The sequence below is a fragment of the Hemibagrus wyckioides genome, linkage group LG08 (genome assembly GCF_019097595.1).
Source record: "Hemibagrus wyckioides isolate EC202008001 linkage group LG08, SWU_Hwy_1.0, whole genome shotgun sequence".
Lineage (NCBI taxonomy): Eukaryota > Metazoa > Chordata > Actinopteri > Siluriformes > Bagridae > Hemibagrus > Hemibagrus wyckioides.
Genome location: NC_080717.1, coordinates 6,246,334 through 6,272,954, shown reverse-complemented (window position 1 = coordinate 6,272,954; position 26,621 = coordinate 6,246,334). Strand labels below are relative to the sequence as shown.

Genomic DNA, 26,621 nt, shown 5'->3' with positions numbered 1-26,621 from the left:
TGCTTTGTGCACTGGTGTGCAGTCATGTTGGAACAGGAAGGGGTCATCCCCAAAATGTTCCCACAAAGCATGAAATTGTCCAAAATGTCTTGGTATGAAGCTGAAGCATTAAGAGTTCCTTTTTACTAAAACTAAGGGGCCGAGCCCAACCCCCGAAAAACAACACGTGAATTCAGGGATTTGGAGGGGTGTCCCAAAACTTTTGGCAATATAGTGTATTATTTAATAAATCTCCTATAGTGTCGAAGTGCTCGTGTTGAGTTTTTGTTTCATTATTTGATGCAGTGATTTGCGTTCCCTGGTGGTCTTGTGGAGCCTGGGTTTGATTCCTGAGCAAGGAACCAATTCACGAGCAGGAAAAGTCAAGTGGTCCCAAACCTGGGTATGTTAGGAGGGCTCTGTCAGGAAGGGCATACACTAAACAGTAAAACCTGTTCCAAATCAAATATTCGTTCATGTGAGCCACTCTGGTGTTGCCTAACGTGAGCAGCCGAAAGAAAAACAAAACCTGATGCAAATCTCAAAGACAGAACTCTTAATCCTTAAGGAGGGAGAGAGTGTGCTCACCAGCAAGAGATGACATCATACTCTCAACACAAGCCATTGTTCTTCCTGCCAATCCATTTCATTTCAATTATCTTTTTATTTTATTTTTTTTTAGAAATAAAGCGGAGCGTCACACCAGGAGCTTTAGCCATGCTTATTCCGTCCAGCAGAGGAAATTTCCTTCCAGTGCTACTAAAGTTTATAAGCAACAAAGGGTTTGATGGCAAAAACATGACACTCAGAGGAATGACATTCGCATATCCGTGTTCGTTCATCCTAGTTCAGGAAAAACGCTTTAAACCAATGAACATGTCAAGGGCAATTGTTAGCTTTAGTGTCAGTTATATATGCGGTTAAGTGACCATGTTAATATATTTATAGCTCTAAATTTATAGTTGAGAGAGTACTTAAAGGTGCAGTTTGTAATTTTAAAACTATTGCTAGAGAGTTTACAACTATTTCTTTCTTTTTTCACAGAAAACTGCGATTCACAAAATACTGTTATATAATGGATCTGGTTAGTTTCTTCATTCCAGGCTTCTGGATACATGTTTTCTGGCCCAGAAATAAACCCCACCCCTTTCTGATCACAAAGCCCACCCCTTTTCCTTCACCACTGTTCCTTCCTTGGACCACTTTTGATAGATACTGACCACTGCAGACTGGGAACACCCCACAAGAGCTGCAGTTTTGGAGATGCTCTGATCCAGTGGTCTAGCCATCACAATCTGTCCCTTCGGTCAATCTCGGGCAAATCCTTACGCTTGCCCGTTTTTCCTGCTTCTAACACATCAACTTTGAGGACAAAACGTTCACCTGCTGCCTAATATATCCCACCCACTAACAGGCGCCATGATGAGGAGATCATCAGTGTTATTCACGGCACCTCTCAGTAGTCATAATGTTATGCCTGATCGGTGTATACCATGATGTATGTATTTTCTACTTTAAGGTATCTTTTAACGAACATTCCACACAACCCTCGGTTTAAAGAAACAACTCCACATTTATTAAAAGGAGAAAATGATTAAATACATCATATATACAACTTTTGCAAGGCGGTGGAGGGAACAAAACAATTATATACGATTATTAGCCTAATGATGTTAAGGAACTCATCCTAATTGGCCCAGTATAAGATTTCAGTCTTGTACTAGTGGAGGGCACTGTTGGTCAATTCATTGCACAACTGAAGTACTTTTTTTCTCAGTGCTGTTGCGAAATGTAGATGATGATAGTAATAATAATAATAATAATAATAATAATAATAATAAAAAGAAAATATCGATAACAACTCTATCAAAAATGATGTCTGCAAAAATGATGTAATTATTTGTGGATACACTATGAAAAATGTTTTTTGTGTCTTTTTGTAAGCTGAATGCGGGAACCGCAAAATTTTCCTGACCTCTGACTTCTTTAGGCATTACATAGGACCTTGCATCTCAAATTGGCGCTGGATCTGGACATGGTCAGAGTGTGTGTGTGTGCATGTGTGTGTGTGTGTGTAAATGGGCATCACTGCTGCACCAGGCAGTTGTGTGGCGTACACTCGGCCTGTTCCTCCAGCTCGGGGCAGGGGGTGCCGCTGTTCGCAGGTTTCAACAGGATATAGCGGGTACGATGACGCACTCCTTCCCTGGAGCACGGCCCCAAACACAGGCCCCAGGATGACCACATGGAGACCTCACAGTCCAGCGGCGTCTCTGTAACAACACAGAGTGTCACAGAGCAGCTTTACAGAAAACGTAGATTTAGGTCCTTAATGAGCAAGCCAGATGCCAAGAAAAACTCCCTGAGATGACATGAGAAAGAAACCTTGAGAGGAAGCAGACTTAAAAAAGGGACCCACGCTCTTCGGAGTACACCAGATGATCATTTCTACAAAATGTATGATGTAAAGTGTCGAAATGTTCCGTAGGAGCATCAAAGCTTTTAGGATTACAGCAGCAGTTGTTAGGTACAAGTCTTCAGCATCCAGGTGAGATTATTTACTGAAGGAAAGGTTTAAACTGTAAGCAGGCAGGGAATGAAAGACTGGAAAATGCCAGCTGGTCTGTATTACAGTAGCCTCATCAGCATATTTTGCTTAAACTAATTCGAATTAACTCGATGGATTGAAACAAGATTCTAAACAACAGGGTTTTAAACAAACCAAACAAGCATCATGACAATTTTGTTTGTGCTGACTCGGCGACTCGGCCAAACTTTCAAAACAAATTCCAAATGCTCGCTGTCGAATCTCTACACAACCACAATTGGAGGGGTAATTTTACACAATTGTCCACTTACCCTAAATGTAATTAAAGCTATTCTGGCGTAAATAATGCTGGTTTTGCGCCGGAGTTATGAGATAAATGTCGCTAACGAGTAACAGCACCTGAAATCTTTTCTGTGATGAATTAAGAAGTAACTGGTGGCTGTGTTATGTTGTGGATGCCATTATCTGCCAAGAGCAAAGCAAATCAATACAAAGTACGTTTGATGAAACGGTTCTCTCCTGATAGTCTGTGAGCCGGCTCTTTCAGGATGACCCCAGTGACTCCACGATCCACAATGCACGAGGGGCACGGGTAAGTCTGTGGGTCATTACTGAAGAAGTGGATGTGGTTTGGAGTAAGGGTGTAATGAATGGATCATTCACTTGACAGACTGATTTAAAAGGCAACTATTAAATGAACTGAGGGAAATCAATTCCTGTCCAAAAAAGGACAGAAAACCGGTTTTAACTAATGTACCAGCAGGGTGATTTGTCCAGAACTTGTCCTATATCAAATCATATTATATCGTAGCAGATTCATATCATATCATATCATATCATATCATATCATAGCTGTCGTCTCTGTACCAAATCATAGCGGTGCCATTGTCAACTATAACACTATTTCTGTATTATATATCGAGGGGAAGTCGGAGGATTTCATCCCTAGATTGAAGCTACAATATATTGCCCTTGTTGGTCCAGTGTAAAAAACTAGAAAATGTCAAAGACAGTATGGTACAGATTATTTTAGATGTTTTACTACAACCAGAACAATGTATTAACACATCGCACTTGAAAAAGGATTCCTAGTCCTTTAAGCCTCCAAAAGGGGTTCTTCTTACAGAACTATCTAACAGAGAACCTCACTTTTAAAGGTTTCCAAAGTGCAGAGAGAGTAATCTTAAGAAAGTCCTTTATGCGATTCATTTCTTTCCAGTTTAAACAGATTTAAGGGTGCATGTGTGTGTGTGTTTGTGTGTGTGTTCTGACCTGCAAATTGTGGGGCTTTGCTGAGTTGAGGCAGGATATGATTGGACACGTGGTTGTGTTGACGGACGGGTGAGCGAGGTTGTTTCTTCAGCCAGATGGTGGCTAGCGGCGGGAGCTCAGGCAGACGAGGGTAGTAGAACGAGTTTGCGGGATGATTCGGCTTCTGAGAAGTGATCTGTATGCAGAAAAGAAGCAACAAAGTGTGTAAAAGTATGAAAGCGAACAGTTTTTTATTCACTCATTCATCGGGGTAGATACTTGGATACTTGGATATTTGGACAATTCTGGGAAAATAAGACTGGGATGCTAGTCTATCACCTTGGACACACATATTCACGAAGTCACAATTTAGAGTCACTAATTCACCTAGTGTCTTGTTTTTGAGAGGTAAAGGAACCCAGAAAAGCCATTTAGGAAAACACAAAGAGTAACACAAGCTCAGGATAATAAAGACGTCTTCTCTGATATTAAAGACAACACTGTCTCAAAAAATACCAGCAGTGTTGGGGACAGCCCCTTTAAACAGTACTGATATTAACAAACTATGTGTAGTACATGTTGGTTTACATTCCCTATATTGTTATTTAACACTTGCTACAGTAGTAGAGTGTAATGATTTATAATCCCAGGAAGAGGACATGTTCCATTCTGAGCCTGGTTCCTGTCAAGGGAGTGTTTCTTTGCTCCGGTGGCCTCTGGCTTACTCTTAAAGGATTTAATTCTATATCCAGACTCTATACAGGCTATATAGCTATCCAGACTCCTGTAAAGCTACTTTTTGCTTAGCAAGAATATATTTGAGAGGGCTAAATTTACCACAGACACTTAAAAACTGAACTGAGTTTAATGTAGCTGATACAGCTAGAGCATCATCAGCTGGAAGTGGATCGATTAATGATTATAGTAGATATATTGTAGTATCTACAGTGGGCTAACTCCAGTACCTAGGGTGTTTTGGTAGATTGTAAAGCACTGGACTGTACTTAAACCAAGGTGTTATTTAAGTATGCTTGCAGTCTTCAAGACCACGTCAGTGTGCTCCTTTTTTAAACCATAATTCCCTATGTACTAGTCTGGTGTAATTAATATATCAGGTTAAAGATTGTTTTATTCACTGTGCTATCTATCTTACCATTGTAATGTTCTCAGGGGGCACTGTGGGAAAATTGGGTGAAGAGAAAGTGAAACCGCTGTCCGTCCCGGCGTCAAACGGGTGCAGGTCGAAAGTCACTTCCTCTTTCCATTGCCCAGCTTCGCACAGGTTTAGGCTGTCCACCCCTACAAACCAATCAGGGCTGGGAATCACTTTCACCATCAAGGAGAGCTGTGTGAGAGAAGATTCATGATCAGATATACACACACACATATACATACTGACAATACAGCTTTTCTTCTTGCAATATACTTTTCCGTCCTGAATATGCCCTGCAATGTTAGAGCAATTGACTTCATAGTTCACATCTGAAATGTCTCTTTAAGGCCATTCCCAATAGTTTCCAGTCGTTCCTGTGTTTGGTAGGCTGCAGTTTTTTTTTTTTTCTTTAAATGGTGATGAATGTTTCCTGGTGGGTTATGACCTAATGCAGGAAAAGCCCTCGGTCAGAACACATGCACACACTCTTTCTATCGCTTACTCACACACGGTCCTGAGGGACAGGTCTATTTGAAGATTAGAGCAAAAGTTATTATATAGCCAAAGTTCTTGAGTGGATCATGGTGCATAGATTGCAACCAAATGGACAGACCTTGCTGCTTAATACTGGCACCGGTACTGAAATCAAGGCATTATTAACTCATGAGGTAGCTGAGGTTACTCCAAGGCCATGATCAGGCATCAAGTCAAAACCCATAATCTCTGTTATTATTCAAATTTAGTCTTAAATACCTATTAGATTACTGATGACATTAGAAAAGGCATTAGTATGAAACCGATCTTTCATTTGGCGGTTGTTAATGACGCACACACCAGAGCACAGTTTCAACTTTTTTGATCGATGAATCTCAGCTGAGGAGCAGTCCGTCTGGAGTCAGACTTGTTTTACACTTCCTTCTCTCTCTCTCTCTCTCTCTCTCTCTCTTCTGTCCTCCGCCTCCTCTTTTTCTAGCGCTGTGGCTTTTCCAGGAATGCATCCTGCTATAACAGTTTGGCTGGCACGTAAAGCCAGTGTGGTTACATCTGTCTGCAGCATAGTTCAGCTGATGGACATCGGTCTGAGGCATTGAGATGTGTGTGCACACACACAAACACACACACACAAACTCGCACGCAATCATAAATCCAAGACACGCACTTGATGTACTTCCTCTTTGCTCAACTTGCTTAAAGTGTCAGAAACCACCTAATTCACCCCCATTGAGTATCACTGAATTTTCACATCACCTCCGAAATAATAGAACCATTTACTTTGCTTTTGCATGACACAGTTCCTGTGTATAAATATTTACCATCTGAGATTTTTTAATGTGCCCATTCGTCTTAAGTGTTTGTATAATTGTGGCTCATGGGGCTCTCTAAACTAAATCCATCAATTGATATTCCAGCCCTCACCCTGCCATTATGTGGTTGGCCGAGTGAAAGCCAGTCCAGTCACAGATGATGATCTAATATGAGCTTTGCACCAGTAATGCACTTCCCTCTGGAGACAGTGATACTGTCTGAGAAGGGTAGGTTAGACAGCAGGGTCGGTGGATATAAATGGGATAGCAGGGATAAGTCTTTCAACGATAAAAAGACATCAATATTAGCATTTGGGATTTTTGTGAAACCACACCCAGAATGGGAGGGGGAAAAAGCGAGTCTAGGGCTGATTTCTTTCTAGCCCAGGCTGTATATTCCCACAGATTATCAGTGACGGTCATGGCAGGTGATTACACTTGCTAGAGTGCAGAGCTTGCTAGATTTGATCTTTGAGATTTTTTAGCCGGTTTGCTGACTCGAGTCAGAACTAGAAAAATATGGGGTATAGTAACATAGGCATATTGCTCTGTAGCTCAGCAATAACATATTGAAGACTTCTTTTGTCTGAACCAAACCAGGCAGTTATTGAAGTGAACATAAACTCAATGATGGAAGAGTAAGAATGGTATCAGAAGCTCCTGTAGCAGGTGGAATGACTTCATTTGGCAGAGGAAATGCATCCTATGCAAGGATATTTTCACTCTAGACCCAGTGTAAGTCTTCCACTTCAGATCTTGTGAGACTATAGAGCCCAGAAACCAGAATGACTTCACGGCTGATGCTGTGCAGTTCATTATGATGAGCAGGGAAGTGTGTGTGTGTGTTTGTGTGTGTGTGTTTGTGTGTGTGTGTGTGTGCAGGGAGGCTTCTTCCTGAAGTCCACTGTCAACTCTACTATTTTGAGCATGTTCAGTTCCAGCTTGTTTTGACTGCACCAGACAGCCAGCTATTCGACCTCGAACCTATCTGTCTCTGTAAGCAAACTCATGACCGTCCTGGATAAGGCTAATGACTGTGCTGTCATCTGAAAGCTTCAGGAATTTGACAGGAGGATCTGTAAAAATGCAGTCATTTGTATACAGAGAGAAGAGCAGTGGGGAGAAGACGTCCCTGGGAGGCACTAGCGTCGAGCGTGCAGGTGCTTTATTTGAATTTCTTCAGCTTCACCTGCTGCAGGAAGCTGGTGATCCTCTGATAGGTGGAGGTGGAGTGACAGGAGAACTGGGATGTCTTCAATGCCAAGCTGAAATCCATGAGAAAGATCTTTGCATAGGTCCATGTATGGTATGTGTCCCATGTTGATCAGCATCCATCATCTATTGACCTGCTAACCTAATTAAAAAGGCAAAGTCTAGCAGGGGACCAGGGATGTCCTTCAAGTGCACCACCTCTTAAAGGACTTGATGAGCACTGCTGTTAAGGAGACTGCAGTCTTTTAACCCTTAGATCCTGGGTTTTTTTGTGGGATGAAGTTGATGGTAGAGTGTTTGAAGCAGGAGTGTACCTTAAACTGCTCTGGTGATCTGTTGAAGATCTGTGTGAAGACAGGCCAACTGGTGATCACAGGTTGTCAGAGAGTGCGTCAGAACATCTGGGTCTGGTGCTTTCCTGGATGTTTGTTTGAGAAAGACCTGATGAGCACCATACTTACAGATCCTAAGTGGATAGTGGTGGATGTGTGGAGAGATTATTGAATGATGTCAAATCTAGAACAGGGCACGTTTTGGTCATCAGCGAACTGTTGACTGTCCTGATTCAGGGAAGAGGTCTTTTAGGCTTTTCCACACTGTCGCAGGGACGGCAGCCAAAAGCTAGAGCTTCTTGAAGCTCTTCTTAGCCACTTGAATCTTTGTCAATGTCCTGATTATACAGGATTTTGTTCCTGCTTCTGTCGGTGTCTTCTTTAGCTTCTTTAGCACAAAAGTGTCTGAGTTTTCCAGTGAACCATGGTTTGTCATTGCTCTATGTTAAACATTTCTTGGTGGGTACACACATAACCTAACAAAAACTGACGTACGGTGTTATAGTGTCAGCATCAGTTAATTCTTCGAGGTTGGTAAGTGCAGTTTCAGTCAATGTAGTCGAAGCAGAACCGCAATTCCAGCTTTACCTCAGTAGAATCCTACAGGCTTGGCAGATTTTAGTTCGTAACACGTCATCAGCAGTGATTGAGAAGGAGCACGTGAAATATAATTGTGGGTGTAATGAATGTAAATGAGGCGGATTTTTTATTTTAGCGTTGCTTTTTTCCCCGAAATGCTTTAAGAGGAGAAAGTATAAACCAGTAGAGCATTACTCGTTCTTGAAACACTTAAATAATTGAGATCAGCTGTAAGCTTTAAGTATGTGTGTGTGTGTGTGTGTGTATCAAATTACTCCACATGATTCTTATGATCCACATTGTCGAGAAGTTTATAGATTCGATTTTAGCCTCCCATCTAATATTACGACTATATCACAATATCACAGTCTTCATACTTATGGTCTCCACACTGACACTGCAGTGAGCTGACCGCTATGTCCTCAGTGACCTGGTCTTCCGATTTCCTGGAAGTATAAAGCAAAAAGGAGTTACGATCTTCTGTATTCTCAGTAAGAGGCTTTGAAGTGCCAACTGCTAAGTGTTGAATGACACGTTCCTGCATGAAGCATATACAATATTGCTAAGCTGAGAGCTGAATAGACAAAGAAGTGCATTCAACAGGTGTGTGTTTGCCAAGACGTTGTTAATTTCTACCCACGTGCCTCCATTACAGCTTCCCAACATACACACATATAAACATACACACAGATGGTTCTTCCACCTTCAGGGCCACCCTAACCTTCCCGGCAGGTCTAAAAGCAGCAGTCATCCCGCCATCGGGTCATGTGACCTGTCGCTGTCACTTAAAACCCACTAGCAATGACAAGCATGTGCCCAAGAGAAATAGTATCCCTTTTTTTGGTGCTCCTCGGTGCTATTTAGAAATGATGCCGGAGTAATAAAGATATGTAGGTCACCATTTCCAGTCACGCTTGTTTTAGCCTCAGCATCCAAACATCCTTTTGAGTAATAACTCCTCAGGAGCTGTGAGTCAGAGGAAAGCCAGACTCGAGGGGGAAAAAAAAACACAATGAAGAAAAGATCTGAGCAAGAAATTTGTCTCCATTTTTGAGAAAGGTCAGAAAGATTGGATGAGGATGAGGAATGGATGAGGCAAGGGAAAGGTTGTGGTTTGGAGGTTCTATGAACCAGCGCTGGTTCTCAGAGTCATTAATGCAGCTATAAGGATATGGGTTTTAGCCTCAGTATGGGCAAATTTGTGTCTTTTTGAGTTTAGCTGATGGTTCTAACACTGAGATGATGTTTTAACTCAGTATTCAGAAACAGATTCTTAGAAAAAATGGTTCCTGCAGCACCTGACGTTCTACTTGGAACCTTTTCTGAATGTGAAATCCTCTATTGTTAGGTTATGTGGTAACCCTTCCCAAACCCTAAAAAGCCCTAAAGAGCATTTAGGAAACTACCTTGAACCTTTGTTTTGTTGGAGCTGAACCAGATGTTTTAAATAAAGTGTGATGCCCTTAAGTACCGACAAAGTGTGAAATTCCTGTTATATTCTACTAGGTGTAAAGTTGCGAGAAACCCTAGCAGTGTTAAGTTGCCACTGTTGGGTCCTGAAGCGAGACCCTTAACACTAAACTTCTACCCAGATGACCTTTGGTTCCATAGTGGAATATGCAAAACGTAGCATTTTATTAAGCTCTGTCAATCCAACCCTTGATTAAAGTCAACGAATCACTCTCAAGCACACTAAAGCAACCGTTCTTTGGTTTGTCTTTCCGGGGGAACCCTTATAAGTTTCAAACAGAAGGTATTCCTGTTAAGAAATAGTTCCAAGTAGCACCAACTTGGACAAATTGGATCTGTAATGCATCCCTGGGGAACCATCTACTTTCTCAAAACAAAAGGATTTGATTTGTTGGTATTATTTTACAATTAGCTGTGAATTGTGACCAAAATGTGTTAAGCAATTCAAAACTTCAATCTGTTAGATTGTTCAAAGCGGTCTTGATGACAGTTTTGTACACTCTTGGCCTCTTCTCAGCGGTTTAACGATGTAGCCATCTGGACCGCTTTTCCACCAGTGTTGAAGAAGTTCCCACATGCTCAACACTTATTAGAGTTTCGAGAAAAGTTTTCTGATTAATTGAACCAAATTTTGTTACTAGGCATGACGTATGTCTTAGTCATTTAGAATAAGTCTTTGGATCAGAATGTCTTTAAAATCGCAATCAGCTTCATCTAACCTTTGGCTAGTACACTACATTTAAATAAAGGACATTTTTTCCTCTATTATCTGACTCGAAAGCATGTCCAAGGGAATCAGTACAATTCTGAATTCAAGATTTGTCTATCAACAGTTCATAGACCTTGGATTTAGAGGTTAGAGCTTAAATTATGATTTTTATTCATGACAACAAACTGTATATACTATGGTTAAGACTTTAGTGAATTCTCTTCCTTGCTCATTCAGTACTATTGTTTTTCTTTTCTTTAATCATAACCTGTATGCATTGCCTCTGTAGAGAATGTGTAATTACCACAAACAAGACTTTCATCAGATTTTCCTGTACTGAGAAATGAAAGGAAAATTTGCTCACCAGGAACTCATTCACACTCACTTTTAGGGCAGTTGTACATGTTTTTCTGAATATCAGCACAGCTGTGATTCCGCGTAGCTCGAGCATTGTAAGTAATCACAGCTGTGCTGATAGTCAGTGTAACCTTACAGCTGTGGGTGTGTTAATGCGTTTATACAACACTGAAATTAATACTGACACAAGTAACAGGTACACAATATGCCCAAGTGTTTCTGCTAGCGGAAATAGATCCTGAAGAAGCCACACTCACTTTATAGCACATTGGCTAGCAGGCACACATTTCTGTAAAAGGTGTCTCCAGTAAAATTGGCATCCTTTATTAATTTTCATCTCCAGCTATTAAGCTTTCATACATTTGGCAAAACATTACTTGCCATGTCTGATGATGATGTTGCTAATACTACTAAAGTTAGTTAAAATGTTTTGAACCAGGAAGTGGGATTTTACATTGCGAACTCAGAGGAGTGCAGTAATACATCCCAATGTGGTTCTACTAAATATTGGAACTCCCATCGTTCAATCAAATCAGTGGACCGTAATTAACTGTTATGTTAACTACAATGAGAGAAAGAGTAATCGAAGTTTTCCTTAATTAGTTTTGAGTACAGGTAAAAATGCTTCCTGGTTACACAGAGCCCTAATTTCCTAAAGGTTTTGTGGCATCAGTACACAACTACAATGTAAAGTCTTCTTCTTTTGAATAACTAGTCCTATTTTTAAGTGAGCAAATTATACAGATTTATACACCGATCAGACATAACATTATGACCACTGAGAGGTGAAGTGAATAAGACTGATGATCTCCTCATCATGGCACCTGTTAGTGGGTGGGATATATTAGGCAGCAAGTCAACATTTTGTCCTCAAAGTTGATGTGTTAGAAGCAGGAAAAATGGACAAGAGTAAGGATCTGAGCGAGTTTGACGAAGGGACAGATTGTGATGCGACTGGATCAGAGCATCTCCAAAACTGCAGCTCTTGTGGGGTGTTCCCGGTCTGCAGTGGTCAGTATCTATGAAAAGTGGTCCAAGGAAGGAACAGTGGTGAACCTGGCGACAGGGTCATGAGCGGCCAAGGCTCATTGATGGACGTGGGGCCAGTGTGGTCCGATCCAACAGACGAGCTACTGTTGCTCAAACTGCTGAAGAAGTTAATGCTGGTTCTGATAGAAAGGTGTCAGAATACACAGGGCAGGACGGGTCAGGGCTGTTTTGGCAGCAAAAGGGAGACCAACACAATATTAGACAGGTGGTCATAATATGTCTGATGAGTGTATCTAAATATGTTTCAATAACCTATATAAGAAAATGTGGTGCAAAGTCTGTATTTTACATAAATGCTTACTGACTGAATTTAGCACCTGCCTTTCTTTATAAGTGACTTATATAACTATACATTATTGATGTAGTAGATGACAATTAAACTGATTAATATTGAAAAATTAGTATTTCTCTAAGGTCAGTAGTAGAGAAATATTAAGTACCAGTGGGTTCCTGGGCTGCAGAACGAGTTCAGTGGAGCTGTGGCCAACTCCAGATGGAATCCCTGCTGTGCGGTACATAGACCCCACTACCCTCCTCTTCCTTGCTTCTTTTGCCCCCTTTACCAGCTCAACCGTGACACCCAGCTCGGCAAAACTCTTCACACCGGGGCTCGCCATCTCTCCTTCCTGCCACAGCCGGTACCGCTCATTATGGGTGACAGCTGTAGGGGGGAAAAAAAGAGAGGAGAGGAGAGAAAGAATGGGATCATTAATTATCTTGAGAGATTACAGAAATGATTAATCAGTAATATAAGCCGTGGAACGTAAGTGAAAGCTGAAACTGAAAAAACATTTTTTAAAAACATTTCTAAAAATGATATGGATTTCTAGACCATTATTAAAGTTTACATGCTGCACACAAGGCAGCAGGTTTCACTACTCTTCAGTATCCACATACTTACACGTACATACCAGATACGTTTCTTCCACACTGCCACCTTATATAGAAAAAGAGGCCTGCTAAGACTTTTTCAGCATATGAGTTATTCAAAATATAGTCCTCGCGACCATAAAAGCACGTAAAAGCTCAGAGTTGATTAGGGTGTATATTTAAAAAAAGAAGTAAAAACATACTAAAAATGTGAACATAAACATAATCCACATTACATGTGGATTGTTCCCGTATTTCAGTCTAAACTCTCACCTGGATCCATGACCAACAGTGCACGCTTCACCTCCTAAAATAAGCTATTTTCCAGAAGCCTGTATGATTCCGCTTTTTTTTCCCCCTTATACACTCGCAAAAACCATTTGCTAGGTTTAAGGTCTCCAGGAAGCGAGTAAAATCTATCCTGTTTAATAAACCGCAAAACTGCACTAACAAAACAGACCTATAAGCTCCTCGGCTTTTCATTACAATCTTTAGAGGGAGCAATACGCAGAGCTTATGGTGGCTTTAAAAGTCATTAGGCATATCCTTTATGTCCCACTGCGTGTTATGTAGCTACAAGCCGTCATGGCAGATATTCAAAGTGGGGTGAGGAAGGGCAGGGAGAGAGAAAGTGAAAGAGTGTCAGCAGTGATGACATGGTTCATCCGTCCACATGCAGCGTCTGACGGCTTTGGCATGAACGTGGCTAGTCGGAGCCAAGCATCGTGACCTCAGACAACTCAACCACAAACCCACAGCAATCTCACCGCCCCCCTCGCCTTTCTCTCGTTACCATCTCTGTCTTTATCTCTAAACCCTTGTGCACCTCAATTTAACTTTAATATGACTATAATTGCAATCCGAACGATTCTAACATGCGATATGGAGAGCCAGACTGTTGGAGGAGAAACTCCAGTAACCTGGTGTTAGTCTTGCAGACGGTCGCCCTCCGTCCTCCGGCTATAAATGTTTTAAATGTCTTGGCCGGATCCATCCCAGCTCTGCATCCTCTCCTGACCTGGGAGCTGGCAAAGCGCAGACGCCCTACGCACAGATTCTTATTATATGTGCGCCAGGGAGCACTTGTCATTAAAGCAAATGACCATTGCAGACCTCTGGGCTAAGGATGTCATATATATGCAATATGTTTATCCGAAAGGGTGTAAAAGGTCAGCATGTCCAGCCCTCTTTTTCTTTTCTTTTTTTTCTCTGGACATCGTTTCTAAACCTCCACTTTGGATACAAGGAACCTGTGGGGTAGTTGGCGTCATCTGGTAGTACTTACCCCCCCCCCTCCTGCTCTCCCTCCACCCTTTCTGCTTTCCTCATTAGGCTGTCTTACTCCCATATGGAGGAGGTGCTGGGGGAGGTGTGTGCCACTGGGATGGGTTAACAGGCCAGATGCGAGCCTTCAGCATCCTGACTCATCATGCCATGAGGCAGCTTCAATCCTAAACCAAACACTCCGTTGTCTACCTTTCTGACACCACTTAAAGGTTTCACAGGTTCCATCTCCTCCCTGAACTTACCTACAAGTTTGGACCACTGTGCAGGGGGTCGGAATAAAGGGTACTGTTTCGGGAACATCTGCGGGCTCCACTGACCAGTGAATACTAGGATGTAAGAGGCGGGGCCTCGGGCCGTGCACGCCGTCCCATTAGTGACTTTTAGAGGGGAGGCACAGGAGAGGCTCAGCTTCAGGAGCACGAAGAGCAGGTGCTGCAGCCATTTGGGGATGAGGAGCTCAGAAGGCATCATCGTCTGCAGGAGAGAGAAAAGAGGAAACGTTTGACTGCTGTAGGGCAAAAATATAAGACTGGCCTTTTCTCTGATTTGTTTTACTACGTTATTATACCACCGTGCAATAATACTAGGCAAAAAGTTGCCATCTTGGCAGATGGAAATTTCTTGAATATATTCAAATGTATTCATAATTTCTTATTCTATCATTACAGGCATTTTTTATATATTTCACAATTTATTTGAAAGAAGATATGCTTCTTCCTTGAAACAAATGCTTGCGATTAGCTACCAACAATGGGTAGAACTATCTAGAAAGAAGTGGATTTATCTTATATTTATTTTAGTGTCGTTTTTATAATGGAAAATACCAGATATATTAGACTTTACTAAAGATTTTCACTTGCTAAGGTGCCTTTTTTTGCAGTTTTACTATTTCTATGGCAACAGCTCATGCAGAGGGACTTCTATGGCAGATGCAAACACTAATAGCAAGCTGATTAAACACAAAATAAAGTTATTTCACCAAAATAAATGCATAATCGTGAAGCCTGCTTACAGTATTTGCCATGAGGAGACTCAGTGTCAGTGCTTTGAAACAGTAAGTTTTCTACTATAGAGAAGTGATCAGAAAAGAGGATTTTTTTGCTTTATGGTTTCTCGGTAACATGACAAGCTAGGTTTTAGTTTTTTTGCCTTAACTTCAGGAGAGAGAGACAGGAAAAAGTGACTGTTTATAGCAACCATAACCTAAGTGACAACAGAAACCTGTCTTAGAGACACCTGCTGCACTTTCCTCAACATGAAAGATACATAAAAATGGATATAAAGCATGATATGTTAATAATTAATACATTTATAAATAGTGTTGGCCATTTTCTGTGGTATAAGAGAAATAAAACACTTCCGGATGTGCTGTTATAGGAAAACAATCAACTTCAGTCAGGTCATTGTACTTCAGTTTTACCTCAGGCTGCATCACACCCCCTCATTGTGGATTAGTTTCCAAGAATTGCCCCAAAATGTTCCCATGTGTTTTATTCCTTACATATTTTGAGCTTCAGCAGGTTGTCGTATACACTGGTAAAACAGTACTATGTCCAAAAAGTGACATATTCTACAGTAAAGAGAGAAGCAAATAACCTTTATGTGAACAAAAAGACAAAAGGTACTGGCTAGCTAAACAATAAATAAACAGCATGAACACATGCTACTGAAATTGGCTAACCTACTAGTTCCATAATATACAAGTTAGCCTACAGTCAGCTGGCTTAACGAAAATGATTCAGCACAATAATTATATATTAATTAACCCAATGTGAGCTAGAGACCTAGCACTACTTTGAACCATAGAATAAATAGTTTTAATAATAGTGTAGCTTGCTAACAATCCTAGCTGCTGGTTTACACATTATACAAATCAACATTAGCTAGCTAGCTAGTGCTTGGTTTTTATTTTTATTATAAAATACTTACTTTGCTAGAAAGGTAGCATTTGCAAAGCTAACAACTTGGCTAGCCACAACAGAGCAGTGCTATGAATGCTGTGTTTTGAAGCATAGCTAATGTTGCTAAATAGGGATGTGTCTTCTGTGTAAATAGGAGCCCTTTCTGATTAGACACTTGGTTAAAAAATGGATAGACATAAATGAAATGCTGTGATATTAAGTAGAAACTGAAGAATTTTACTTTACTTCTTTCATCCTAATAAAAAAATATCATAAATGACTAATTTAGGAGAGACAAAAAGCTAAACACATATTTTTGTTTCTTTTATATGTATGCTGCTTAAAGTTGAATGGGTAAAATATTATTAGAGGAGTTTTTTTAGTGTTTTTTGTCATATATTTGCTGTATAAGGTTAATCATTGGATTGAGAAGGATTATATTTAGATTTGGTGCAACGTTCTTACTGAAATTTCTTCCTAAACTGGAGTACTACTTTATTGGATGAACTAAAGCTAAGAGGCTTTTCTGTCAATGGGCAAGATTTCTGAACGCAGATCAACTATGATCTGTTCTCTAATTCAGAATATAATTCTATTTTTTATAAAACTTACAAGCGTGTTACATAACTTCACACCACGTATCCGATTTGCAGAAATGCCCTTCGAATCCCGTGTGATTAAAAGCTAAAGACCGCGATTGTAAGAAGCAGTTTATTTTGGCCACTTGTTAAGCACTCGGGTACACTGACTGGATTTATTTGTGTCTTGTTTGTCACCTCCAGCCTTAGATGACCATAAAGAGCTGAGCTACGTGCAGGATTCTGTTGTGTCGCATTTGATCATGCCCCTGTTTTAGTGCTGCTTGTGTGAAGATTAGCCAAGTCACGTTCCATAATGTTCTCGGCTGCACTTTACATTTAAGACAAATTCATTTCGTCTATTAATACCTGATCTCTTTTATAAAAAGTGAGCTCTGGTTCATGATCCAGCTTTGAAAACAAGTCTGAGGTGTAGAAGGCCAGATCTCAGTGACTAAGCAGGACAGAGGTAGACAGTAGTAGATAGCAGAAAGGGTTTCTCTGTCTGTAGAGGCTCATAAATCAGACAGTTTGCCACCCCGGCAAGCCCTCTGTCATCTGTGCTGCACACAGACACTCTCACATGTACACACATGTCCTGATTTACTGCCTGACCGAATTTAAATAGCAGCACAAGAGCAAAGCTAGCATGACTGAGCTATTTCCATACTGCATATGAGCGTCTGCGTGCGTCTTCTGGTGTGCATGAAGCAAAAACACAAGCTGAAGGGTTCAGGACACGTACCCTGTCTGTCAGAGCCACTTTATAAAGAGGTAAATGCCTTAAAGGGCACCGGGTCACCAGTACAAACCCAGACACCTGCCCACGCTTGACCCCAACCGTCTGATTACTCATACTAACTAATCAGCCTCAAAGTCTGTGCCCCTTATTCGCCTCCACAGATTTTCCATTTTTATGCTCTGCTTTTAAGCCTTGAGATCATATAAGTTTAAGGGATGAAGCATAGCTGGCATTTTCGCTAACATTTATAGCCTAGAGGGACTGGGACAGTAATCCAGCTTGATTTAGGGAACAGTCTGATGTAGCCCAGGGTGCTGAAGGGTACAAGTGACCAGAATAGAAATAAGACACACTAAACTGAGGCGATATTGAGTCATCTGGAATGACTAAAACATCCCAGTTTTAGGGTAAGTCTGGCATTCTTCATCTTTTAAAGAGACGATTTAACCACAAGCATGACTTCTCAGAAGTGCCCTTCCATAAATACCACGGACATTGCATTTACGTGTGGAACACGTGTGAAGAATCTGCTCCAGATATTTGCGGAAATTTAAGCACAAGGCAATTTTCAAGAACTAAACAGTGATGTTTACACGGGACAACCTTTCCAGAGTCTCCTCATTTTCTCTCTGCCAGGTGTTCTCCTAAATTCTTCTTTCTAACCCAGGCTGATGCATTAAACCATGCGACTATCAGTGAGTTGATTAATAGAGACAATATGCACATCAATTTCACCACGTTCAATATCCAGAGCCCAGATGGTGCTTCATGGCGCTCTGGGGTTCAAAACCGTGTTGCGGAGCTGCATGGAAGTGAGGAAGGTTGGTCTTACTACCTACAGCCATGGTGTATTTTACTGTCTGTATCTGTATTCAATTCTCTTCAATTTTATTTGTATAGGGCTTTTAACAATGGAAACAAAGAACATTGTAATGTTTATATTATCACTAATAAGCAAGCCAGTGGCAACGGTGGTGAGAAAAAATTCCCTAAGACGAAACCTTGAGAGAAACCAGACTCAAAAGGGAATCCATCCTCATCTGGAGCAAACTAGACCAAGAAAAAACGTCTTACATTCAGTTTAGTAGTGATGCAAATTCTGGCCCTGACATTTCTTCAACCTCAGTTCCATCCAAAAACATCCAGTTCATAATTTAGATGCCTGGCTCCCAGTTATTTTCTTTACACATGCCTACGATATTTTCTAATGAATTTAAGCAAACCAGGACGTTACTAAGGATGAATGAACGGACATTGTAAAGTATGAATATATTGCTTAATGTCTTTTTTTGTCCCTCATGTTTTATACCTCACCACATGTTCTCTTTATCATGAAAGTAAAAAGTTTGCTTTTTATAAATTTACAGGTATATTTACAAGCATTTGTGTTGTCACAGAGAGAGCAGAAAACTGGTGAAAATGTATCTTTTACAATAAAGCCTTTATAAGGCTTTGACTTCACATTATCACATTTGTGGCACAGAGACTTCAGTGAGCTTTAGGACATGTTTTATTAATCCTGTTAACATTACAGAGTGATAGAGAAATAAATCACTCAATTTTATGGCTTTGTGTTTTGGAAAAATCTCTTCCGTATGTCCTGGCCATCATCAGGGCTGCATGCAGAGCAAGAAGATGGTTGACCGTTTAAGGTTGATTATTGGATTGAGAAAGGATTATATTTAGATTTAGTCCAATGTTTCGGTTCCTTCTGATTTGTCTTCCTAAAATGGAGCACTAAGCTAAGAGGCTTCAGAAAGATCGTCAAGATTTCAGAATGCAGATCAACCATCAAAAGGAAGTAAGCCTCTAAATGAGCTGGTCTCTATTTTGACTAATAAATAATAGAAGAGTTTTTCTATTTAAAAATTCAGGAGGCTGTTGTGTAACATCGCACCAAGTGTCTGATTTGCAGAAATGCCTTTCAAAGCCTGGGTGATTAAAAGCTAAAGACAGGGATTTGAATAATCTTCTTAACATTACAGTGATTGAGCTAGAGCAATATTTTTCGACTGACACAATGGGAATACTTTAACTTGTTTGCCATGTAATATATAAATATATATATATATATATATATACACTATATTGCCAAAAGTATTCGCTCACCTGCCTTGACTCGCATATGAACTTAAGTGACATCCCATTCCTAATCCATAGGGTTCAATATGACGTCGGTCCACCCTTTGCAGCAATAACAGCTTCAACTCTTCTGGGAAGGCTGTCCACAAGGTTTAGGAGTGTGTTTATGGGAATTTTTGACCATTCTTCCAGAAGCGCATTTGTGAGGTCACACACTGATGTTGGACGAGAAGGTCTGGCTCTCAGTCTCCGCTCTAATTCATCCCAAAGGTGTTCTATCGGGTTGAGGTCAGGACTCTGTGCAGGCCAGTCAAGTTCATCCACACCAGACTCTGTCATCCATGTCTTTATGGACCTTGCTTTGTGCACTGGTGCACAGTCATGTTGGAAGAGGAAGGGGCCAGCTCCAAACTGTTCCCACAAAGTTGGGAGCATGGAATTGTCCAAAATGTCTTGGTATGCTGAAGCATTCAGAGTTCCTTTCACTGGAACTAAGGGGCCAAGCCCAGCTCCTGAAAAACAACCCCACACCATAATCCCCCCTCCACCAAACTTTACACTTGGCACAATGCAGTCAGACAAGTACCGTTCTCCTGGCAACCGCCAAACCCAGACTCGTCCATCAGATTGCCAGATGGAGAAGCGCGATTCGTCACTCCAGAGAACGGGTGTCCAATGCTCTAGAGTCCAGTGGTGGCGTGCTTTACGCCACTGCATCCGACGCTTTGCATTGCACTTGGTGATGTATGGCTTGGATGCAGCTGCTCGGCCATGGAAACCCATTCCATGAAGCTCTCTGCGCACTGTTCTTGAGCTAATCTGAAGGCCACATGAAGTTTGGAGGTCTGTAGCGATTGACTCTGCAGAAAGTTGGCGACTTCTTCGCACTATGCGCCTCAGCATCCGCTGACCCCGCTCCGTCAGTTTACGTGGCCTACCACTTCGTGGCTGAGTTGCTGTCGTTCCCAAACACTTCCACGTTCTTATAATACAGCTGACAGTTGACTGTGGAATATTTAGGAGCGAGGAAATTTCACAGGAAATTTCCTATCACAGTTCCACGCTGGAATTCACTGAGCTCCTGAGAGCGACCCATTCTTTCACAAATGTTTGTAAAAACAGTCTGCATGCCTAGGTGCTTGATTTTATACATCTGTGGCCATGGAAGTGATTGGAACACCTGATTCTGATTATTTGGATGGGTGAGCGAATACTTTTGGCAATATAGTATATATATATTGTTCCAACATGACTGCACACCAGTGCACAAAGCAAGGTCAATAAAGACATGGATGAGTGAGTTTGGTGTGGAGGAACTTCACAGAGTCCTGACCTCAACCTGATAGAACACCTTTGGGATGAATTAGAGCGGAGACTGTGAGCCAGACCTTCTCATCCAACATCAGTGCCTGACCTCACAAATGCGCTTCTAGAGAAATGGTCAAAAATTCCCATAAACACACTCCTAAACCTTGTGGAAAGCCTTCCCCGAAGAGTTGAAGCTGTTATAGCTACAAAGGGCGGGCCAACTCCATATTAAATTCATGTGCATGAAAAGGCAGGCGTCCCAAAACTTTTGGCAATATAGTGTATTATGCGTCATATTTGGCATTGAGTCTGTATGTGTGAATGTGTGTTGGGCTGATAGATTAAAGATAATTATCATGAGACTGCATTTGCTGTTATCATCAGTTTCTCACACTCATTTTTTATTGATTCTCTTTCTTGTGCACTGACCAGCTCATCGAGTCTGCATGAAAAGCAAGAGGTTAATGCGAGATCAGCAGATATTTACTGATCTGCATCTTTTCATTAAAAAAAGAAATCTCTTCTTTGCTTACTCCTTAAAAGCTCCACTTAAATCTGAGACTCCTGGATATACCTGATCACACTGAATGAAGGCTTACAGAGGGGATGAGAACTGAGATAGCGTGTTCTAAATTGATGGCAGATGTATTAATAAAAATGACTAATTATAGATCTCCTGCAACACGGCATATGGTGCAATTAGCAGGCGTTTTCATTTAACACTTTAAAAACTGAGATTTGTAGGCAGCCATTAGATAATGGCGTTCTTGGCAGCTCTGCGAAAATTGCACCTTTAATGCAGTAAAAGCTTGGCATCGAATTTTATTTCATTCTGTGTAAATTTGGGACTTGGCAACGTGGCTGCGTGAAAAAATGTCAGCCTTTAGCAATTATCAGATTATTATTACCTGATTATTATCAGTCACACATTAGTTTAAACAATCACGGCCATCCATGGATAAAGTATACAAACCTCTAAAATAAAGAAGAAGAAAAAAAAAAAAGAGGCTAATTTGAGTCAGATGTTCTTCAGTTCAGGTGTCTGGACCCTCCTCGGCGTATAGGAGAACACCCACAGCTTCGGTTACCTGATCATCACTACAGAACTCTGTTGTGAAATCTGGACGTGGGAAGAAACGGCTTGAAGAAACGTTACTGGAGCTTATAAGACAGGAAAGGGCTACAAAGAGATCTCTGAAGGCGTGTGCACCCCCCCACCCCTTTCCCCATCAGTCCCCAGTCAGGTTTACAATCCAGCACTGTTGTTACTCTCCCCAGGCTGTGGATGTCCTACAACGATCAGGCAATAAAATCCAGCCCTAGGGTGACAAACATGGGACCTGTAGGCAGATCCTGACCTCTATAACCTCGGTCTAGAGGGAAAAAAAACCCCACTAAAGCAGAGTTTCATTTTCATGAGGGATTTCCAAAAAGGAAACGACAGCCTTTTAAACAAAACAATGACGTCAAATTCGAACTGTTGTGTAGAGATAATAAGCAGAATGCCAAGGCATCTGTCTGTGATCACAGCCGCAAAAGTTTTGCGACATGATCCAAAGAGGATCCAAAACAGGAATAAATCAATCACAAACTAGGTCACATGGAAGAGAATTCATATTGTAGAATATAAAATCTTGGCAAAATCTCAGTCTTGACCTCACATGAACTGAAATTCTGATCTGAAACAGGCCGTTCGAGCAAGAAGTCCTACAAATCCACGTGCAATTTCATAAATACTTCTTGTTTTACGCACCATACTGATCAGCAGCTAGAGAGAACGCATGACTGAAGGTTATTGCCCGTAAAAGTGCTTCCACTAGTTACTAAATAAAAAGGTTCACCAACCTTTACTAGCAGTGACCGTGATTGTTTTAACACATTTGCTCAGCATTATAAATACATTTTTTTTCCTCCCTCACTGAAGATCCTCACCGAGATCTGACATTTTAGGAAGAATTCCACCAAAAATCTAGACAATTCCAACAGGTTTTTCACACTGACCTAAAGCAAACCAAGCGTTATTTGCCTTCCTGACAAGACACACAACCAGCCTCAAACATCATCTCCGTCTTTTTCAGACAGCGTCTCTCGTGCTCTCTTCACCGAGCACGAACCAGACGGCAATAAAACCAGGAGAGGAGGAGAAGCGCCAAAGAAAAATGCTTGCGGCTTCTTAGTTAGCACGTAAAAAAGTCAAAAGGCACGGAGTTGGAGACGGCGCAATTAACAAACCACATGCCGTGCAGCACATGTATCTCAGCTACAGGTAAAGAAACTTGCATTTCAACATCAAACTCACATGCAAACACAGATAATGATGTCATGGCCATGATCCTGGATTGAAAAGGAAAAATAGAAAGACAGAAAGAGGAAGGAGGAAAGAGAGTGTGTAAGCGGTCAAGGAGAAAGCATGTGTTAAATCACTCAGGAAGAGGGCACTGGACTTCAGAGAGAGAGAGAGAGAGAGAGAGAAGAGGAGAGGAGAGGAGTTTGACAGAGAGACAGAGAGAGAGAGAGAGAGAGAGAAGGAAGGAAGGAAAGAGGAGACGCAGAGAAGCAAAGCCGGCTTTCACCTTGGTTACAGCAGACAGCATGAGTGCGAGACACACACACACACACACACACACACTCGCATGTGCATCTACAGATGCCTGTGTGCTCCACACTGGAGCTCGTGCTCACCTGGTCCAGAAGAGGATACAGCAGCACCGAGTTGGAGATGTGCAGCACAGAGCAGGACTCTCACTCTTCTCTACTCTGTCTCTCTCTTTGTCTCACTCTCCCCTCCTCTCTTTCTCTCCTTCTCTCTCTCTCTCACTCTCTCTCTCTCTCTTCCCTCCCCTTCTACACCCCCCACCCTTCACCTCTCCTTGTATGGATGCACACGCACACACACACACACACACTCCCCTAACGGTGTGCGTGTCCCACCAACCTTTTCTTTTTGTGTGTGTTGTTGTTTTAAGTGTCTCTCTTTCCATTTCCAGCCATACAGAAAATTCCCATCTTTTCACAATTAAATGCAAGCTTTCTCACCTCCAGTATATGTAATAACTCATTAGATGGATGATTGTGCATCATTAAGGTTTCTGTAAAGCACATGCCGTAACAGTAACCCTTAAATACAGACAAGGATGACAAGGAACAATGGTGAGAAGCAGGTACTGTATTTAATGTTTACCACGTGGATTAACCCTTTAAACATCAAGTTTCTATATATTTTGTGTGCAGATGTCAAATGCTGTCCATGAAAGGTGAAAAATATGCAAGGAAAAAGATATCATAGAATGCAGCAAAACCTTTCCCAGACTGGAAAAAAATACACCACTAATTCCTGAAAATTCTGTGGTAAATGTAACAAAAAAAAATAATTTCCAACTTTAAAACCTAGCTGGATTTGTTCTTCATCAGTAGCAGGGTTGAGTTTTTCAGCAAAGATTTAGCAACTACACAAAATGTAGTTAGCTAACACAACGGTTTAGATTAAATCGATTCATTTAAAATGGATATTTCACTTCAAATCTATAATCCAGGTAACGTCGCTATACTTTCCCCAGTCAGGATCACTGAAAATGAAGAAAGCAGAATTAAAGAATGTTCTTCTTTCTTGATCTTCAGGAAATTCAGTTTATTTGGACAGCTCCTGCTGATCATGTGACTCGTGGACTATTCCAAATATTTCATAGGGGTGAATGAGTTCAGGTAACAGGCTTGCGTGAATGCTGTGGGACGCTAAAATGAGCCCTGTTTTTTTTTAAAGAAACCTATAATGGATGATTCATGGGAGAAAAAAAACCCTAATCTTTCAAGCAAAAGATTCATAAAAGAATGCAAAAGATTTATTTGGTACATTAGAAGGTGAGGTTTAGTTGAATGAAAAGTAGTGTTAAAATCTCGGGCATACGTTTTGCATTTATAAAGATCTTCGACTGGTTTTTCGAATGAAAGTTTATTGACAGATTTTCATCAATCTTCATTTAGACTTCCGTTATAAGTTAAAGAAAAGATTTTTTAGCTTTGTTACACTGAAACATGTCAACAGCCTTATCCAGGAGACTCGGCTTGGAGAGCGAAGGTGTAGGTGTGCTGTATATCAGTTACACAATGAACTTCAAGTCATAGCAAAGGTGCTGAAGATGTGAGATCTGTCTTCATCTACGCCTTGAATGAAATAAAACTGATCTGAAAATCCAGAGAAATCCTGTAGTCTCGGTGTTGGTGACACCACAACACACATCATCCAAAACGTTTTGGATTATACCAAGATTTAGTAATGGAGGTCTAAGCTTCTAGGCCTATGCCTTGGCCTACGTACATGGCTTCAACCCATGGAAAATGACTTTTACAAGGATGCCCTAGTTGGCGATTGAGAGCACCATATTAAAAATGTCTAGTCACAAACTTTTTTATGCATTTGGGGAAAAAAAAATTAAATAAAACCAGCTAAAAACTGCTTCATGACAGTGTTTGAGAATAAAAGGTCATTGTTTCCAGTGGATGTGGACGAAGCTTTAAAACCTGCACTTGAAGTATGACTTACTCACAAATTAATAAAAGATAACAAGAAAGCCCTTACAACATTTTATAAGCCTTTTTAATCTGTATTATAAATCACTGCTGGTCCTGTGCAGGGAAACAGCACACTGACACACAGCTGGGAACTTGTAACTGGGTCTGTAAAGTGTATTTCACATTTAGTTGCAGTCATCATGAGACAGGGCTTAGCGCAGATCGGTTTGCTTTGACGCAAACATGCCTGCGCCGAGCAGCTTTAGGACAACAGTGCAAACTGAAGGGTTGGTGGACGGCCTCTCTGACCTCAGCTTGAACTTTTACTGGACAAAAGCTTTGCCTGAACAGGTCACGTCTGCTGAGCAGTTAAAGTAAAGACACCAAGGACAGAAATGGCTAATGTGTAAACTGCGTAAAGTGTGGTCTTTTTTAGGTGTGCTGATATACGAACAAATAAGCAGGCCCCAGTCAAGTATTACTGAATCGGGAAAATAAATGATTACACGATACTGCACTCAGGAACGGCCAGTTGATTTAATAGCAAAAAAAAATCAGCTTGGATGAATGCTAACACCACATGCAGTACTGCAATGCTCAGCGCACAACTTCTAAACAACCACATCGGATCTTATCTCCAAAATGAGCCCATTTACGTCTCGGTCTTTTATTTTCAAAGTCATATTTTCGTCTCAGCTGGTTCTCCGGTGCACCAGAGCGTCCCTTACGCTATAACTTTAAAAACCCATGTCAGTTCAGCTCCCTTACCAAACTAAATCATGAATGGAAAAAATGACATCACTGTCTGGGATTAAGTACAGATGCATTGAAGTGAAGAGAAACAACAGAAATGAGCTGCCCATCTTCTTCCAAACATTTATATGGGGATCAAGCACCACATAAACAGTTGCTCTTTGTTGACTGACTTGCATAAATAATGTCGTTTGGTTTTACAGCTCGGTCTCAGCGAGACGCTTTCAGCCATAATATATGGTCACTCGATTTTTTATTCTTTTCATCAAAGTTAGCATTCATTATACACACGGGCCACACCTGCTAAACTGCTAAGTAGCAGTTAAAGTGTGTGTTTAGCAGGTTGTGAGGTGTGTGGTGAAACGTTCAGCCATGCACAATAGCCGTGTTACTGCGGCATTCAGAGAATGACAAAAAAAAAAAAAAAAAGAAGAACAACTTTTCAACAGCAAATATCATGCAATAAATTTTATTTACTAGAAAATAAATCTGCATGGCAGCTGTCAAACGGTCTCTGTTTGGTCTAACGTGACACCATACAAAAATATTACTCGGCTTAGTTCAACACCACCATAAACCTGTTGAAACGATCCTGCATTTGGTCAACATGTTGCCGTGTTGTGCAATCCCATGCATAGAAATGAAGG

General features: G+C 41.0%; 1 protein-coding gene across 1 annotated transcript; it reads right to left on the bottom strand.

The window, feature by feature from the left end:
- Positions 1 to 1,532: 1,532 nt before the first annotated feature.
- On the bottom strand, positions 1,533 to 23,528 carry spon2a (spondin 2a, extracellular matrix protein). The gene is made up of 6 exons (XM_058396406.1): positions 23,395 to 23,528; positions 14,344 to 14,575; positions 12,385 to 12,605; positions 4,932 to 5,123; positions 3,800 to 3,974; positions 1,533 to 2,252 (listed from the first exon to the last, which is right to left on the bottom strand). The coding sequence occupies exons 2-6, from the start codon at positions 14,570 to 14,572 to the stop codon at positions 2,065 to 2,067; spliced, it is 1,005 nt and encodes a 334-aa protein (XP_058252389.1). The 5' UTR covers positions 14,573 to 14,575; positions 23,395 to 23,528; the 3' UTR covers positions 1,533 to 2,064.
- Between the last annotated feature and the right edge of the window lie 3,093 nt (positions 23,529 to 26,621).